The 18529-nt window shown below is 32.5% G+C and overlaps 1 protein-coding gene across 3 annotated transcripts in view; it reads right to left on the bottom strand.

Annotated features, from left to right (window-relative positions):
* Positions 1–18529, bottom strand: part of NOX4 (NADPH oxidase 4) — a 232949-nt gene that overhangs the window by 137458 nt on the left and 76962 nt on the right. For all 3 annotated transcript variants that reach the window (XM_003764641.2, XM_031961906.1, XM_031961907.1), the window contains one exon: positions 3643–3859. In XM_003764641.2, the coding sequence (XP_003764689.1) occupies positions 3643–3859 (217 nt within the window). The remainder of the gene's footprint in view (positions 1–3642; positions 3860–18529) is intronic.

An 18529-nucleotide genomic window follows, 5' to 3' on the forward strand; every position in this document is an offset into this window, starting at 1 on the left:
CATTAAATGTAGCTATGCTCATTAGCTTAGGTGACTGTTGAAAATACACCATACACTATCCTGCTGAAGTCACATCTTGAATACTATAGTTAGTTATGGACAGAGTATTCTCACATAGACAAAGACATTCTGGAGCACATTTAAGAAGAGAGTTATCAGAATGGTGAGAGAACTGGAACTTCATGAGTTTCTATAGAAAGAATTGGATTTATCCTAAATAAGAGACTTTCTTCTTCAAGTACAAAAATGGCTGTCATGGGAAAAAGTTAGGTGACTTATCTGCTTGTCTTTAAGGGACAATGAGCAATGAGAACAAGTTGCAGAGAAACGATTCATTTTGTTTTTTGTAAAGAGTTCAGAAAAACTTCTAGACCATTTGAACTGTCCAACTATATAAAGTTATGCCTTAAAATATGATGAGTTCTCCCTCACTCTTGGTCTTCAAGCAGAAGGTGGATAAATACTGTAAAACTATTTTGTAGAAGGGATTCTTAGAAAAATATCATTTCTATAAAGTGGCCCCCATGTTCCCCTTTAATTAGAAAATTCTATCTGTGAATTACCTACTATCTGTAGTCAAAGATTTTAAAAGTTATTGAAAGACAAACAAAGATGAAAAAAGGGAGGGACAATTAGATTATGAAAGAAATGGAGAAATAAGTATTTATACATTGCCTATTATTTATCAGGCATAGTGATAAGCTCTTTATAATATTCTCTCATGTAAACCTTATGACAACTTGAGAGATAAGTGTTTCATTAACACAATTTTACAACTGAGGAAACTGAATCACAGAAGTCAAAGTCGCACAGCTAATACAAGTGTAAGATTGTATTTAAATGCAGATATTCCTAATTCCAAGATCAGCAGAGTGGCCACTGAAACCCCTAACTGCCTTAAAAATTAAATTATTAGTAAATCATTGGTGAGCTTTGACAGAGTAGTTTCAGTAAAGAAATGGGGAAAGTTATCAAAATGCAGTGGATTAAAGAAAGAATAGGTGTTGAGGAAATAGAGATAACTACGATAGAAACAAAATTTAAATTTGGCAGCAAAAGAGAAAAGAGAGAGGAGTCAATAACAAAAGGAAATATAGATTAAAGGGAAAAACTTTTTTAACTGAATAGTTTTGAGCAGGTTTATACATGGATAGGAGCCAGTAGAAAAAGATAAAAGTAAAATAGAGCCAATAGAGAGAGAAATCAGTGTGTGTGTATGTGTGTGTGTGTGTGTGTGTGTGTGTGTGTGTCTGTGCATGACAGAAAAAGAGATAGAATGGAAATCGTCTATCTTTCAGTTCTAAAACTATAGTAGAGATTGTATTTTTGTACTCTCCCTATTAAGCATAGAGTCTAGCAATTAACATTTATATATTACACACATATACATATATACATACACAAACACACACTATGTAGTATATATTTTATATAGTATGTGTAGGTTATTGTCCATTCTGGAAGAGGACCAAAATGTCATCACTATGTTACAGTAAGGTTACAGAATGTCCAGCTATGGCTGACAAGCCCAATATGAGCTCGAAATGCTCTGCCACAGGTCAGACACATAATAGTCCTTCTAAAGATTTGGGGTAACTTCTCTAACTTTGTGCATTTTGTGTTTGTTCTGAGATAAGTGCAATTCTGCTTTGCTTATAGAGAACAGTACTTTCTCTGATGAGGGCACTCCATGCTGGGTGCTCCTGTGCCATTCTCTTTCATGTCATACAATCAATTCTAAAATTTTTGAAAGAGAACTTGAGAGTGTCTTTGTATTGCTTTTTCTGACCACCTTGTAAGTGACTGCCCTGTGTGAGTTCTCCATAAAATAGTCTTTTTTGGTAAGCATATATTTGGCATTCGAACAAAGTGGCCAGACCAATGGAGTCATCTTTGCAGTAGAATTGGAATGCTTGGCAGTTTAGTTCAAGAAAGGACCTCAGTGTCTGTTATCTCATTCTTCCACATAATCTTCAGGATCTTCCTAAGACAATTCAAATGGAAGCGATTGTGCTGGTACACTGTCTGGGCTTTAAAGGCACACAGTGCTCATCAGCACAATGTCTCTGTAGACATTCAGTTTTGTAGACAATTTAATCTCTCCTTTCTTACACTTTCTCTGAGAGCCTCCCAAACACTGACCCAGCTCTGGCAATGCATGTGTAGATTTCATTATCTATGTGGACATCCCTGGAAAGTATACTCCAAGATAAGTGAACTTATCCACAGCATTCAAAACTTCTCCATGTGAGTACATACACACATATACATGTGAGGGAGAAAGAGAGAGAGAGAGAGAGAGAGAGAGAGAGAGAGAGAGAGAGAAATACAAAGTTAATTTGCAGAGGGGATGTAAATGTACTAACAGACAAGGGGATCGGGAAAGACCAGATATAGGAAGTTGGAATTTAAGAATTATTAAGAGTGAGACATGAATCAAGGTTATATTCCAAGCAAGGGAGATAGCCTAGGCAAAGGGATAGGGGTAGTGAATACCAGAAATTGCAGTGGGTGAAATAACCTTGATTTTGTGACTCTTTTCAGCTGTGATTACCAGACCCAGAAAAATAGAACATATGTGGATGTTGACACTGAGGAGAAAAGGGTCACTCAGAAGTTATATTAGCAGGTTGATTAACAGAAGCAAGAGATTGAAAGGGGGGGACCTTGTGAAACATTAAACTGACAGATCATGGGATCAAGACTGCATATTAAGACAATGAAGCCAGAATTGGAAGACGGAAAATAAAGTTAAAAGACCAAGAAAAAATAAACATGATGACCTTTGAGATTCCTTCAAGTTGTAGTCATGAAAATGTGCACACATCAGCTAAATGAGGAGAAGAAATGATTTATCTTCCTTGTTATCCTCCAGACAATTCTCAGGGGCTTTAGAACTTGTTTAAACAGCACAGACACAATCATCTTTGCTTCAGAGATGGCACTACATGGTAATACTCCACCCTGAAATAATTCTGTTGAAGCTGGAGTCATGAAGCACAAGGGCAGGTAAAATGGACCAAGGGCTGAAAATATTCAGAAGAATTTTAATTCTGTTTCCAGAGGAAAGTATTCAAAAAGAATTTAGTACATATAATAACACAACATATAGAACATAGTTTATATTTGTCAAAGAAATCAGAGAGCACCAGAAAAGGAGTTGAGATGGAGTCCATATACAAGAACTGAGATATAGTAAAGAGTTGAGATATTTGTGACAATGCTGAAATAGGCCATACTGAAAAAATATCACCATTCCATCATCTCTGTCCCCAGACAGGCACATTTCCCCATTAGTTCCTATTTGCCAAAAATAAAGTAAAAGTGGGGGAAACTAAATTCCATTGAAGGAATATATGTGTAGTAAAAGAAATAGGCTAGAACTGAAAGTTGCCTTTGAAACTTTTTGTTTACAGTAGTTACCTATGCGCAATTCTATCAGTTTTATTCACTAATTTTAAAAGATAATGCTAAAGATGACATCTACCCTTACAATCAGCACAGTTTAAACAATACAAAATATTACAAAAACACATGTATTATTTAAATAAGACAAAGTGATCAGTACAATCTGGTCACAACCTTGAGCAATGTCTACTGCCAGAAACGTTGACATGACCAAAATCATAGGATTGAGCTGACCTGAGGAAAATTTGCTTGGAACTTGGGCTCCTCTGCACAGATTTTCACAAACTTGTTCTGTATAAACAGCTCGGAATTTACAAATCCTCCAGGGAAGGGTTCAGGAACGTGCTCCGAGAAATATTCTGGCAGGGGAATATTCAGTTGGCGAGTTCTATTAGGACTGAGGCAGCCAGGAGGGTGTGCATCGAGATTAGTTTGATATTTCAGGAGCCCTCTAAAATGAAAATACAAGTAAGGGCAGGTGGGAGAAAAGAAACAAAGATCAGATGATAGAATAATGGTAAGCAACCCTTAGTCTCCTGAATAAATCTTTGAAAATTAAAGATGAATGAATAAAGGTAACAAAATGCAGAGGTCCCACTTCAAGCCTCAGCTATGACATTTACTCGCCATGTGATCTTATAAAGGTTATGTGAAGTTTCTAGGCCTCAGTTTAGCATCAGTCAAATTAGGGGTTAGGGATTTGGATTATGTGACTTCTAAGATCCCTTTTACCTCTGAAGTGTGATAGTTCTAAGACTGTAGGTAAGTGCAGCACTACATTTTATTCTGGATAATGAGAAAACTATATATCCCAATGAACACTATACCCAAGAACTTGTCAAAATTCTTGTAATATTATGTCTAAAGTTCAAGTCACATTATGCATAAATAACATAAAAATAAGGACACAATGCTTTGTAGTATGCTTGGGCTTGTTGTCCTTTGGATACATGGATACATATGACCCAACATGATAGGATTTCAGAAAAAAAAAAAGGAGAAATAAAAGACCCCTTCTAATTTTAAAAGAGAAAATAATATTCATAATTCAGTTTACTTTCTGGGAATAATACTGACTAAAAGCAGACATTATTGATTTACAAAGAAACATCAAAGATTTTTTAAAAATGGACTCTCCCATGATCTGATCATAATGTGTAAACAATAGACAGATTTTCTATAAGATATATTTGCTACTCATTTTCCCTATAAGTACACAGGGAAGGAGGGAGGGAGAGAGGGAAGCAAAGAGAGTGAAAGAAAGAGAGAGATAGAAAGAGAGAGCAAGTAGAAAAGGAAAGGGCAGTATTCCAGTAATTTGCAAAATAAACATTTTGGTACATCTGCCATTCTCAAATAGAATCAACAAGCAAATTGGCCTCTGAACTAGAAAAGAAGAAAACTGCATCTTTTCAGGTACCCCAGGAAAATGAAGAGTCCCTTAAAAGAAATGAATATTCCAATTCAAGTGGAATATAAAGAAGACAAAAGGTGAAAAGTGCCAGAGAGCAATCTAACATAGTAGAAGGTTGGAAGGTGTAATAATGTGATGTCAAAAAGAAAGAGAAAAGTCAGAAGGACCTTCTAATAGAGAGGAAAACTAACCCCTCTGAAAAGGAAACAGTCTTTTATAAAGCAAGGAATTATGATACAAATACATAGAAGCCCCTAGGTTAGGAATGAGCAGATAGGACAGGAAGAATAGATGAGTAATTTTGCTGGAGAAGAGATGCCTGGTTAGGTAGGAATTGGAATAAATGGCCTGTAAATCCACATATTACTTACAGTTTCCATAATCCATTTCTATTGATTCAATTTTAACTTTAGTCATGAAAGAAATATGAATGATATAAAAGGACATAAGATGTGTGAAGAGAGCTAAAGATTAAAGATCTAAAGAGACTTCGAAAAATGTTAAATCTAAGATTATTTTCTTACAAAGGACATTCATTTAAGCATTTAAAATACTGAAGGTCAGAGTAAAGCTTCTGTAGGGTATACCAGAAGTGAAGTTAGCTCAACACAAAAGATGATTTTACTGATATGTATGGGAAGGGTTTAGTAATAACTCGAAATTTTGAAAAGCATCTGCCAAATTTTGTATTTTATTTTGGATCCTAATCTGTGATTTCTTTTGTTTAGGAATCTCTCAGTCTGAAGACTCCGTCTACTAAAGCATATCAATAAATCATCTTATAGCATTAGAAAGTTATCTAAGGATACTGAGAGTTCTTTACTTTGCCTATGTCACAGAGAAAATAGGTATCAGAGGCTTCAACATCAGTCTTCTGGATCTAATTGCTGGCTCTCTATTTACTATAACACACACATCTGCGATTAATATTGAGGTTTATTTTTTTTCCAAGCTGACATAAACACAATGAACCATTCTATTTCATGTCCCTTACTCATCGTAATAATATGGAAACACTTAATTCCATATTAAAGAATAGTCTGAAAAATATTGAGCAAAACACCATAATTAGCCAAAATATATAAACTAAGATCATATTAGAAATAAAATAATAATGAGAAAGTTCATGAACTAGACATAACACAGAATGGCAAAAAAAGCAAGAAAGAAACTTAACTGGAAGTCAGAAGACATGGAGTCAAACCCAGATTTTCCTTCCTTGAGGTTAAAAAAAAAACTCTTTGGACTTTAGTTTCCTTAACTTTAAAACAGAAAAATAACAATTTGATTACCCTAATTTACTCCCTCATAAAGAAAAGTGCTTTGTAAACTACAGAGTACTATCTGTCCCCATTGGAACATAAACTCCTCAAGAACAAGAATTGTTTTGGTTTTTAGATTTGAATTCCCAATATTTATCATAGGATCGATCTTCTAAAACTGCAGTATTTTCATGGACTTGTGATAAGACTATTTCCTTGATTAGTGCAATTGAATTTTACCTAGCTAGCCTTAATCTGTGCAACTCTTAACCTCCTATCTACATCATTCTTAGGGAAACCATCCAACAAAATAAGGATCTTCTACTAGCTTTTGAAATTGACTCATATCAATCAATGTAGCACAATTGATCTGTCCATCAATTATTCCTTGCTTTTGCTATGTGATCCCAGCAATCCTATCAATTTTTCTTATCATAAATCTCTTTAATGATAACTTTTATGCTGTTTCTTGCATAATTATCATTAATGATACGCTCAGAATCACCATATACCTTGTCATTACCCTATTGAAATCCCTTCTATGATGGTGGTATTACCTGAATCATAGTAATACAGCATTATTACAAAACACATCTATATTATAAACATCGTTGTACCGTGTGTAAATTGGAGCCTTTATGAGTACTGCAAAACTTCACAAAATTAATTAAAGCTATTGCTTCTCCTTTACAGTCCCTCCTATTCTTTTCTGGACATATTTAATTGTCTATTTGAGGGGTCTTTCCAAGACATATGTAATGATGAGATAAGAAATCTATGGGTTGCCCATCTAAAAGTTCATCAGAAATTTGAACAATAATCGTTCTTTGTCAACTTGGTCTTTTCCATAGTACATGTCATTAATGATTGTATTTTCAAAAATTCTTCAGGATTTTAGGGCTTGACATAGTTAATACAATATCAATTGGAAAAGAATACCCAGGTAAGCTCTTACACATAAGGAATGCCCCTACCATATAAGACATCTTCATGAGAATGGCAAATATCTTTAGTGAAATGTATCTTCCTATTTTATTACTTTTGTGATAATAATCAGAGAGCTAACCAACAAAGAATTCATTGTTATTCCATCTTTCAAGAAATTTTGCGTTATTTCTATGTATGCACTAAATACATTAGAGAAGGGTGCTATATTTGCTCAAATGAATCAAATGCTTTATTTTTTAAAGTTAATTTTTTAAAATGAGTACAGCGACATTCATATGTAATATTTCCTGCATGTGCTAACCAATTGTAGAACTGAAAAGATGTGGTCTGCCTAAGAGTACAGTTTATAAAACTTCCCTTATCAAAGGCATCATCAATATTTTCATAGGTTATTTTCATAAATAATTAATATATATATATATATTAGAAAGATGGCATACATGTCAGTTGTTACTGATATATTATTGGTTGCTTTTTTCCAACAATAGATTATTATATGCATTATCTGATCATTACAATCTACTCCTTTACCACAAAATAATGTCACCTTTAATCCAAACCTCTTCTGTGAATATTTTCTTTGGCCCTTCTCATTTTTATGTACCATTTATACATCTTAATTTAAATACAAGAGGCAAAAGGCTTTAAGACACTATTGATCAGAGAAATGAAAATTAAGACAACTCTGAGATACCACTACACACTTCTCAGATTGACTTGGATGACAAGAAAAGAGAATGATAAATATTGGAGGGGATGTGGGAAAACTGGAACACTAATACATTGTTGGTGGAGCTGTGAACTGATCCAGCCATTCTAGAGAGCAATATGGAACTATGCCCAAAGAAACATCGCACTCTGCATACCCTTTGATCCAGCAGTGTCTTTATAGGACCTGCATTCCAAAGAGATCATACAAAAGGGGAAAAAAGGGTGCACATGTGCAAAAATGTTTGTAGCAGCCCTTTTTATTATGGCAAGGAACTAGAAATTGAGTGGATGCTCATCAGTTAGAGAATGGCTGCATAAGTTATGGTATGTGAATGTTATGGAATATTATTTTTCTATAAGAAACGATCAGCAGAATGATTTCAGAAAGGCCTAAAGACACTAACATGAAATGAGTAGAACCAAAAGAACTTAGTATCAACAAGATTATACAATGATTAATTCTGACAGGCAAGGCTTTTTTTCAACAGTGAGGTGATTCAGGGCGATTCCAATGGTCTTGTGAGGGAAAGAGTCGACTGCACCCAGAAAAAGGTATGAGAACTGAGTGTGGATCACAATATTTTCACATTTTTGTTGTTCTTTGCTTGCATTTTGTTCTCTTTCTTATTTTTTTTTCTTTTTGATCTGATTTTTCTTATGCACCATGATAATGTGAAAATATGCATGTTTAATATATGTTGCATTACTTGCTGGGCATGGGGTGGGGGGAAGGGAGAGAAAAAATTTGGACCACAAGGTTTTTCAAGGGTGAATGTTAAAAGCTATACTTGAATATATTTTGAAAATAAAAAAATATATTATTTTAAAAAATATAAGAGGCAACTAGGTATGTCAATGGATAGAGAACTGAGACTAGAAGTCAAGAAGACTTAAGTTCAAATCCAGCCTCAGACAATAGCTATGTGACCCTGGGAAAATCATTTAACTTCTTCTTATCTTAATCTACTGCACAAGGAAATGGGAAACCACTCCACCATACTTGTCAAGAAAACCCCTTGAACAGTATTAACATGCTATGGTTTGTGGGGTTAAGAAGAATTGGAAATGCCTGAACAACAAAATAAATATAAATATGATTTGGTTTCTTGTACTTATATTATTATTTAGATAGTGGTAGGCAAATTTTCATTGCCAAGAAAATGGGTTTGATACAGAAATCTTGATAATTTTTACATATTCTATCTGAATGAGCCTCCAAATATGTTGTATACTTAAATATCCTCTGAACAGCAGCTAATATTTCACCTTATCTACCCGGAACCCAGGCCTCCATGATATTGCCCTGGTAACTATTCAACAAAACACAATCCCCCACCAGAAAGTTAGATTCCATCTTTGAATTCACTAGCTTTTACATCTTATCTTTTACCTTATCTTGGTAGGTCTTAGGGCGCCTCATCATGAGCCATTATAAGTACTTTTCTTCCTTCTGCCACCCCTTCATATGCTGCTTTCCATCATTAAAATATAAGTTCCTTAACACAAAGAACTGTCACACTTGAATTACTTGTTTTTATTCAATATTTTATAAATCTATCTGCCTGTCAGTCTATGTCTCTCACCAATTTATCTAAAATCTTATTTTTCTTATTGTTCCTTACTACCTTATCAGATGATAGTACTCATAATCTTTTTTTTTTTTTACCATATCCTTCTATAAGTTTTATCAAATAAATCTATACTCTAAATTAGTATTGTCTATGCTGCCATTGAATGGATTGGTTTAGGCAAGTTCCAGGGTTTGTTTTGTTTGTTTGTTTTTGTTTTAGTTTTTTTTTTTGTTGTTCTTTAATTTGTTTTTCTGTTCATTGTGAAAATTAATTTACATTAATTGAACTGTCCTAAATTATGCAGCCTATGTCAATGTTGTTTCCTTTATTAATTTAATATTGTTTAATGAGGATAATTTGTTTAAATATGTTGGCGTGGCATTGTCTCATTGGATAGGATAGCTTTTTATCCTTTTATATTTTTTCTTTAGCTTGCTATTGCTATTGATCTTTGTTCTAACAAATACATAAATTGATGGCATAGAACCAAAAAACACAGAAATGCTACATTGCTTTAAAAAAAAATTGTCCTATGCCTGTCAATAAGTAGGAAGCAAAAAAGAAAATAAGCATTGATTAAATATTTATTTTGAGCCAGGAACTATACCAAGCATTTTATAAATATCATCTCAATTAATCCTTACAACTCTGAGAGATAGGTGCTTTTATTATTCTCATTTTATCATAGAAGAACTGAGGCAGATAGAAATGGCTACAAGACTCTGGGACCATCTGCAATCTCAGATTTTCCTAACTCCAAAATAAGAAGTCCATCCACTGAGCCACCTAGCTATCTTTTTAATTAAACATTTGTTAGTTGCATATTGATCATTAATGAATAAGAATTTCTATAAGTGACAACTTTATGCGAGTCACTATGTCAAGCATTGGTTATACATAAACAAAAGTAAAAGTGACTTCAAGGAGCTTCATTCTAAATAAGACAAATGCATATATAGGTAAATGCAGAAGATATATACAAGCCAAATAAAAGGAAATCATCCAAAGAAAAGCAATAGAAACTGTGGAGTCAAGAAAAACCACTCATATCATGTACTTCTCAAGGGGAGTTTGAAGAGAACCAGGAATTCCACAAGGCTGACTTATGGGTGTTGAACATTTCAGGAATAAGGGACGCTCTCAGAGCAAAAAGTTACAGAGACATGTGAGGAATGTAAAGTGAATCAGTTTATTGGATAGTGGAGAGTAGTGTGAAGAATTAAATGAACAAATAAGTGCCTACTATGTACTGATCACTGTGCTAAGTGTGAAAGATACAAAGAACATGCAGGAAAATAATCTTTATCTTCAGTTAGGGCATTGAAATATCAAGAAAGTACTATTTTGTGAAAAGTCTTAAATGCATTTCTAATGGAGCAGTAATGAACTGAACTAACTATACCCAGAAAAAGAACTCTGGAAGATGACTAAAAACCATTACATTGAATTCCCAGTCCCTATATTTATGCACACCTGCATCTTTGATTTCCTTCACAAGCTAATTGTACAATAATTCAGAGTCTGATTCTTTTTGTACAGCAAAATAATGTTTTGGTCATGTATACTTATTGTGTATCTAAGTTATATTTTAATATATTTAACATCTACTGGTCATCCTGCCATTTAGGGGAGGGGGTGGGGGAGTAAGAGGTGAAAAATTGGAACAAGAGGTTTGGCAATTGTTAATGCTGTAAAGTTACCCATGTATATATCCTGTAAATTAAAGGCTATTAAATAAAGAAAAAAAAAAAAAAAAAAAGTCTTAAATGGCAGAAAAAGGAGTTAATATTTGTTATTGCACTAACTGACTTTTGATTGGCTATCTATAAGAATAAAATATTTTCACTTTTGTGTGATGTCATTTGGTACTTACCATTTCTACTATATCCTAATTTTATTCTCAGAAAAAGTAGCACAATATATAGCCAAAAGTATATTCTATAACCTACAAGGCTTAGCATCTCTCATTTCTTAGTCTTGAATGATTTTTCCAATATAGTATATACCATCCTGTCCTATGCCTATCTTTATGTTGAAGTTACTCATCTATTATTAAATGAATTAAATTTTGATATAATTCGGGGCTCCTGATTAAATTCTTTGTAAAATTCACCTATGAGGTCATTCTCTGAAACAAACGCAAGCATATAAGAGGCAATTATCTTTGAGTCTGGCTTTTTGGAAATGTTTATAAAAAGCACTGCAATTCAAGAGAAACTTTATTTGTGGAATATCTAATGTTATTCTATCATGGATAAATTTTCTTTTAAGTTAGAGTAAAAAGTTTATTTTTTAATCATTCATTAGAAAATAAACTATCTTAAATATATTATGTAAAAATGTTTGAATATTATAAATTAAATGTCATTATAATATAAACATTATTTAATATATAAAATATGATATATATGACATTTTATAAGATTTATTTTCATAGTATATATAACAGTAAAAATAATTTCTTATAATTTATGTTGGAGGCATTTTTTTGTATTTTCCTATTACTGTTGCATGTTTCCATGCATTAATTGTATAATGTAACTTTGAAAAATGAAATCTAATGTGACTTTAATTTAAAATATTAAAATAATGTCTGACCAGCAGGATGAATACAGAGAGGCTTAGCGAGACTTACATGAACTGATGCTAAGTGAAATGAGCAGAACCAGATCATTATATACTTCAACAACGATTCTGTATGAAGATGTATTCTGATGGAAGTGGATTTCTTTGACAAAGAGACCTAATTCAGTTTCAATTGATCAATGATGGACAGAAGCAGCTACACCCAAAGAAAGAACACTGGGAAAAGAATATAAACTGTTTACATTTTTGTTTTTCTTCTCGGGTTATTTATACCTTCTGGATCCAATTCTCCCTGTGCAACAAGAGAACTGTTTGGTTCTGCACACGTATATTGTATCTAGGACATATTCAACATATATAGGGCTGCTTGCCATCTAGGGCAGTGGGTGGAGGGAGAGAGGGGAAAAATTGGAACAGAAGTGAGTGCAACAATTGTTTGTGGCAGCCCTTTTTGTAGTGGCTAGAAACTGGAAACTGAATGGATGTCCATCAGTTGGAGAATGGCTGAATAAATTGTGGTATATGAATATTATGGAATATTACTGTTCTGTAAGAAATGACCAACAGGATGATTTCAGAAAGGCCTGGAGAGACTTACACGAACTGATGCTGAGTGAAATGAGCAGGACCAGGAGATCATTATATACTTCAACAACAATACTATATGATGACCAGTTCTGATGGACCTGGCCATCCTCAGCAACGAGATCAACCAAATCATTTCCAATGGAGCAGTAATGAACTGAACCAGCTATGCCCAGAGAAAGAACTCTGGGAGATGACTAAAAGCCATTACATTGAATTCCCAATCCCTATATTTATGCCCACCTGCATTTTTGATTTCCTTCACAAGCTAATTGTACAATATTTCAGAGTATGATTCTTTTTGTATAGCAAAATAACATTTTGGTCATGTATACTTATTGTGTATCTAATTTATATTTTAATGTGCTTAACATCTACTGGTCATCCTGCCATCTGGGGGAGGGGGTGGGGGGTAAGAGTTGAAAAATTGGAACAAGAGGTTTGGCAATTGTTAATGCTGTAAAGTCACCCATGCATATATCCTGTAAATAAAAGGCTATTAAATTTAAAAAAAAAAAAAGAAGAAGAAGAAGTGAGTGCAAGGGATAATGTTGTAAAAAACTACCCTGGCATGGGTAGTGCCAATAAAAAGCTATTATAATAAAAAAAAAATAATGTCTGAGTGGGGAGAGGAACAATTCTAATATATTCTTTACTGGTCAGATTATATCAAGAGTTTTATATTCCATTTGGGGTAGCACATTTTAAAAGGAAGGTATAGAAAATGAGATACTCCTAGTCAAAGTAGAATTCAACCAGTGAAGATGACAGAACGCATAAGTTTTCATTCCAGTCTGACACGTGGACTTGTCTAAGCTAGGCAACTTTTTTCAACTTTTTTTTCTCTTAATTTTCTCAGTCAAAATAGGAAATTAGACTAAATGATCTAGGAGGATCCATCCAGATCAAAGTCCTATGCTTTACACTATATAAAATACTTCTGACTAAATTCAGTGATGTTATGATCCTATACTTAGTTTGAGGAAAAAAAGATTTTAAAAAATTTCTAACAACTTGAACTGTCCAAAAATGAAATGAGACATCATATAAAGTATTTAATTCCATAATTTTGTTTATGTGTGAGCAGGGGTGGAATGACCATTTGTCAGAAATGTTGTTGAAAACTATCATATCAAATGAAATTGATTAAATAAATCAAAATTAAAATACATAAAAAGGATCTGAATTCCATGTCCTTAATGTTGCTTCCAACTCTGACTGTAAAACTCAATTATGTTTCAATACATGAGGAATGTTTTCAATGGTATTTTGGTTTTTTCTTTTCTTTTTTTCAATTGGTTCCAGCGTTTTCTAGTCTTTTTATTTTACTTTTGGCTAAAAAAAAAAAAAAAAGAAAAACGAGTCTAACCTTAAATTCCTAGAAGAGAAGATAAATACTTTATAGTAGTAGTAATAGTAATAGTAGTAGTATAGTGTTGTTATTATTATAATATAGTATTATATTTGATAGAAAATAGTTATCACATGTCATTGAATTTTAAATATACATATATATTAACATTTCAGTGAATGCAGTATAAACTATGTTCTTTTGTTCATAATGATTCTTAATCATATTTAAAGGAGAAAATTGCCTGTGCTTCTTGAAAATAAAAATTTGTTATCCATTAAATGTTATGATATACTCTATAATTTTCCTTTAAAAATGTAACTTTTTGATATTTTAATTTGCTTTACCTATATCATGAACACTTTTTTCTATAAAGAATTTAGAACTAAATTCCACTTCTCAAATCCCATAAGAATAGTTCCACTTTTACATAAACATATAATGTATTTTACTTGTTGAGAGACATTACTGAGTTGTCATCTGATCTCACCAAACTCAGAATAGTGGGGTTTTTTTTCTCTCTTCCAAACAGATCAATACTTAAAATACACACATGCTTGGATACAAGTAGTTCTCTAAGAGTATGTTAAAGATAATTTGCCTACCTATATTTGAAGAAAGACATTTTCACACTGAACATTCCCAAAATAGATGGATCTACAAGGGTGGGCTAAAAACATGACAAAATTAGTCATTTTAGTGAGGTCATGTCCAGAATAAGTAATAATCTAATATTATAAAAAAAGCTTTAGGTTAACACTTTATAGATCTATCGCAAAGTCTTGGATTTGCCACTGAATGAGGGTCTAAATTCTGAAAAGCTGTGACCTTCAGCTCAACATGCATATGATATTGATCCTTTTATACTTCAAAAGACAAATGTGATGGGTCAAAAATTCAGTCATGGTCTTGGGAAGAACAAAGGATGATTACAATATGTTATTATATTATTCAGAATTCTATATCGGCCCAGGATTAAATCAAAATCAACATCAAAGACTTAGAAGTAAAATGAACTTCAAAAGTCATAACTCACAAAACCTTATTTTACAGATAAAGACTCTAAGGACCTGAGAGGTTGTAATTAGCCCAGATTCATTCAGATATTAAGAATTAGAAGAAAACAAAGCCTGTTACTGAACCCACATATACAGCATGTCTTAAACATCAGAAAGTTTTTAATTATTAAAATTTTAAAACCTTACCAAGACATTCAGCACACCCTGTAACAATATTGTGGTTTCTTAGAAAGGTGGAAAAAGAGAGGAAGAAAACATTCCTGTATTCCTCAAGCAACCACAAATGACTGTGCATATAAAGAGGTGTACCCTGAAAAAAATTATGTATAACATAAGTACATTTTTGTAGAACTGAAAAATATAATAGATGAAATTAATTACACCATATATTGGACTTATATAGACATTTACACCTGTGACTTCATTGGTGTAAGGAACTCAAAATTTAAAAACTCCTTTTTAAAGTGGTTTAAGCGATAGTTTTAGGTAACTTAAGAGAATTGTCTGTAGTAATGAAAGGTGAAGCGATTTGTTGAGTTTATACCACATATAAGTGTCTGTAAGACTCTGAATCCAGACCTTCCTAACCCCAAGACCATATATCTCTATTTATCTTAGTACACTACTCTCTTATCAGTACATGAAGGGGTGAACACATATGTCTGTATATGCATACATATGTGTATTATGTAGGTATGTGCATTTATGATTCAATAGAAAAGTGATAGGTTCAGGAGAAAGCTACACTTTAATTTTAAGTTTGGAAACTCTGTATGAACACATATACATGTGTGTATGTATTCATACATATAACTATACACGTTTTGTGGTTTGTAGTTTCCCCTTCTAAGCTCCTTAAAGAAAGATTGTTTCATTTTTTAATTTATAATTAATATCCAGAATAATGCTTCACATTCATTTGTAAAAGGAGGGAGTTGAACTGAATAGTCTCATGTTCATATAGATCTTAAAAATTTATGATTCCAAGACATGGTCCACCAGAAAACACAGAATTAAATAATTTCAGACTTTTAAAAGATCTTGTCAGTCATTTGATCCCATTCATGCCTGAAAAAGAATCCCTTCTAAATCAAGTCCAACAAATGTTCAATCAGCCTGTCTTTAACATCTCCAAAGAAGAGAATCTATTATTTCCTAAAGCAGCTCATTTCACTTTGAGATAGATGTATTTGTTTTGGCATCGAGCTTACATTCCACTTTGGCACAAATCACCCATAGCTTTTAGTTTTCCATTTTACACTGGGACCCAATAGAACAAGTCACATCTTTCTCTTTTATGACAGCCCTTCAAACACTTGAAAACATCTATCACACCTTTCATAACGCTTCAATTTTCTATATTAACTGTCTTCAGCTACATTAACTGAGCATCAGATAAGGACTTAAGGTCCCTCACCATTATGGCTTCCTGATGCTGGACCATCTTCAGCTCAACAATAGTCTTTCTGAATTGTGAGGTTAAAAAAAAATGAACCTGAACAAAAATTCCTTATGTAGAATAGTATACTTAATTGATGTGTTATACTTAATAAATATTTACTTAACTGAATTATCAAATTAGTAAAATAAAAATAGCATTAGCCATTGGTACTGATTAAATTTAAGGTACCAGAGCAAACTAATCACTTTTCAATGTCGCTGGTGTCATCTCTACTTTTAGCTTTATTTAAGTTTCAGCTAACATCTACAAGAAGCCTATCTTAAGCAGTCTTAATTCTATTGTCTTCTTTATTAGTTATCTCCAATTTATTCAGTGTATATCTTGTCTGTGCGTAGTTGTCTATATGTTTTCTCCACCATTAGATTGTGAACTTCATGAGAATAGGGACTATTGTCTCTCTTTGTATTCATACTATTTAGAACAGTGTTTGACATATAGTAAGGTATTCAATAAAATTTTATTGAGTAACTTCTCTGAAAGTTAATGAAAGCAACATGCCACGAATGTAACTTCTTTTTTCATATTCCTTGAACATGCTTTCACATTTCAGTCTAAGACTGAAGGATCTGGAGCTTGACAGGCAACTCATTGCATAACTTCATTATAATTTATTGAAATTTTAAGATTTGTAGTCTTAACATCTTCTTCTATTATCTGCTGATTTATTTTGGGGTGAACAAAATAGCTTGATTACTAATTTCTTTATTTTGCTTGTCATAATCTCTTTGTAACTATGTTCTTCAGTGAAAACAATGTCATGGAAATTTTCTACTTTCTAATGTACTTTTACGACAGATCTCTAGTTTGGGAATTTGTTATTTTTTAAAGTCTTATGGACATGTTTTGGAAATAAAAATGTCATGTAAATGAAACTATTTAATTGATTAGTTCACAAATTTTAAAGAATTTCAATTTCAAAACAGAAATTGTGAAGTCCTTTTTTACCTTATTTTTATTTTGTCTTAATTTTCATTAGGAAAACCAAAGAACTGACTCAATTTCAAGAAAATTAAATATGACATTTAAAAAAATCTCATTAACTAAATTAAACCACAAACTAGAAAATAAAGGGAAACAAAGAAGAAAACAAGGAAGGAAGGAAGAGAGGGAGGGAGGGAAGAAAGATAGGACAATTAATATTTATATAGATCTTTAAAGCTAACAAAACATATCACATATATAATCTCATTTGAACCCAGTAACTAAAAACTAATTCTCAGTCATATATCACTAGCCATTTTCATCTTTTCCGTACACATTACAAACTTGTTTTAATTTAAAGATAATACATAACATTTTTAATCTTAAGTCTTTGAATCACTGGTAAGAGCCAGAATTGGGAGCCTCTAGTGCATGGGATCCTTAGCTTATGTGAACTTTTAAAAAATACATATTTTGGCAACTATAGCATTTTAATATAATTTCCTATATAATCCCATGTATTTTATTTTATCCTTTAAAAATTAATATTCTAAGAAAGGACCCAGTGACTTCACCAATTGCCAAAGGGGTCTAAAATAGAAAAATAAAGTTAAGAATCCCTTCTCTAATGAGTATCAAGTAGGATTTTGTGACAAGAAAACCAGATTCTTATGAGCTCTTCCTCATATCCAATTTTGCTCAGACTTAGAATAAAGATGAGAGAATTATGAATATTTACAAACCATAGTATCTAAATAGTTTTCCCCTCTAAAACTGTATTTTCTATTTTCAATTTAGCTGAGCTTAGTACATTTCCTAACCCAATTTCACCTCCCAAACCCTTCTGTCAAACTGGACCTCAGTTTCATTATTGGTAAAAATAAAGAAGTTGGATTATATGGCATTTGAGAATCTTTACAATGCTAGATTTGTGTCCCTGTTATTTACTAAATCTACTAAATTTGCTAAACCATGAAAGTATTTTTATACATGTTTTCCACAGAAGAGAAAAGCATCATTTAGACTTTTAAAAAGAAGATATTTATTAAAGATATACTCTATTTGGTATTGTTTATTTTCAACAGAATGATTTCAGTAATATATATATGTGTGTTTTCATAATGCTTTTGTTTACAAGAGCTGTCCACACAATGAAACCATCTGTTTTAGGATTTCAATTGCATTCCTGCTGGCTAAAAGGCTGAGCTTAGAAACATGCTAACAATTTACCTGAGTTCATATATCAGCAAGTTATTTACCAATAACTTTAGAATATTAGGAAAATCATTTA

Source organism: Sarcophilus harrisii, chromosome 3 (genome assembly GCF_902635505.1).
Source record: "Sarcophilus harrisii chromosome 3, mSarHar1.11, whole genome shotgun sequence".
Lineage (NCBI taxonomy): Eukaryota > Metazoa > Chordata > Mammalia > Dasyuromorphia > Dasyuridae > Sarcophilus > Sarcophilus harrisii.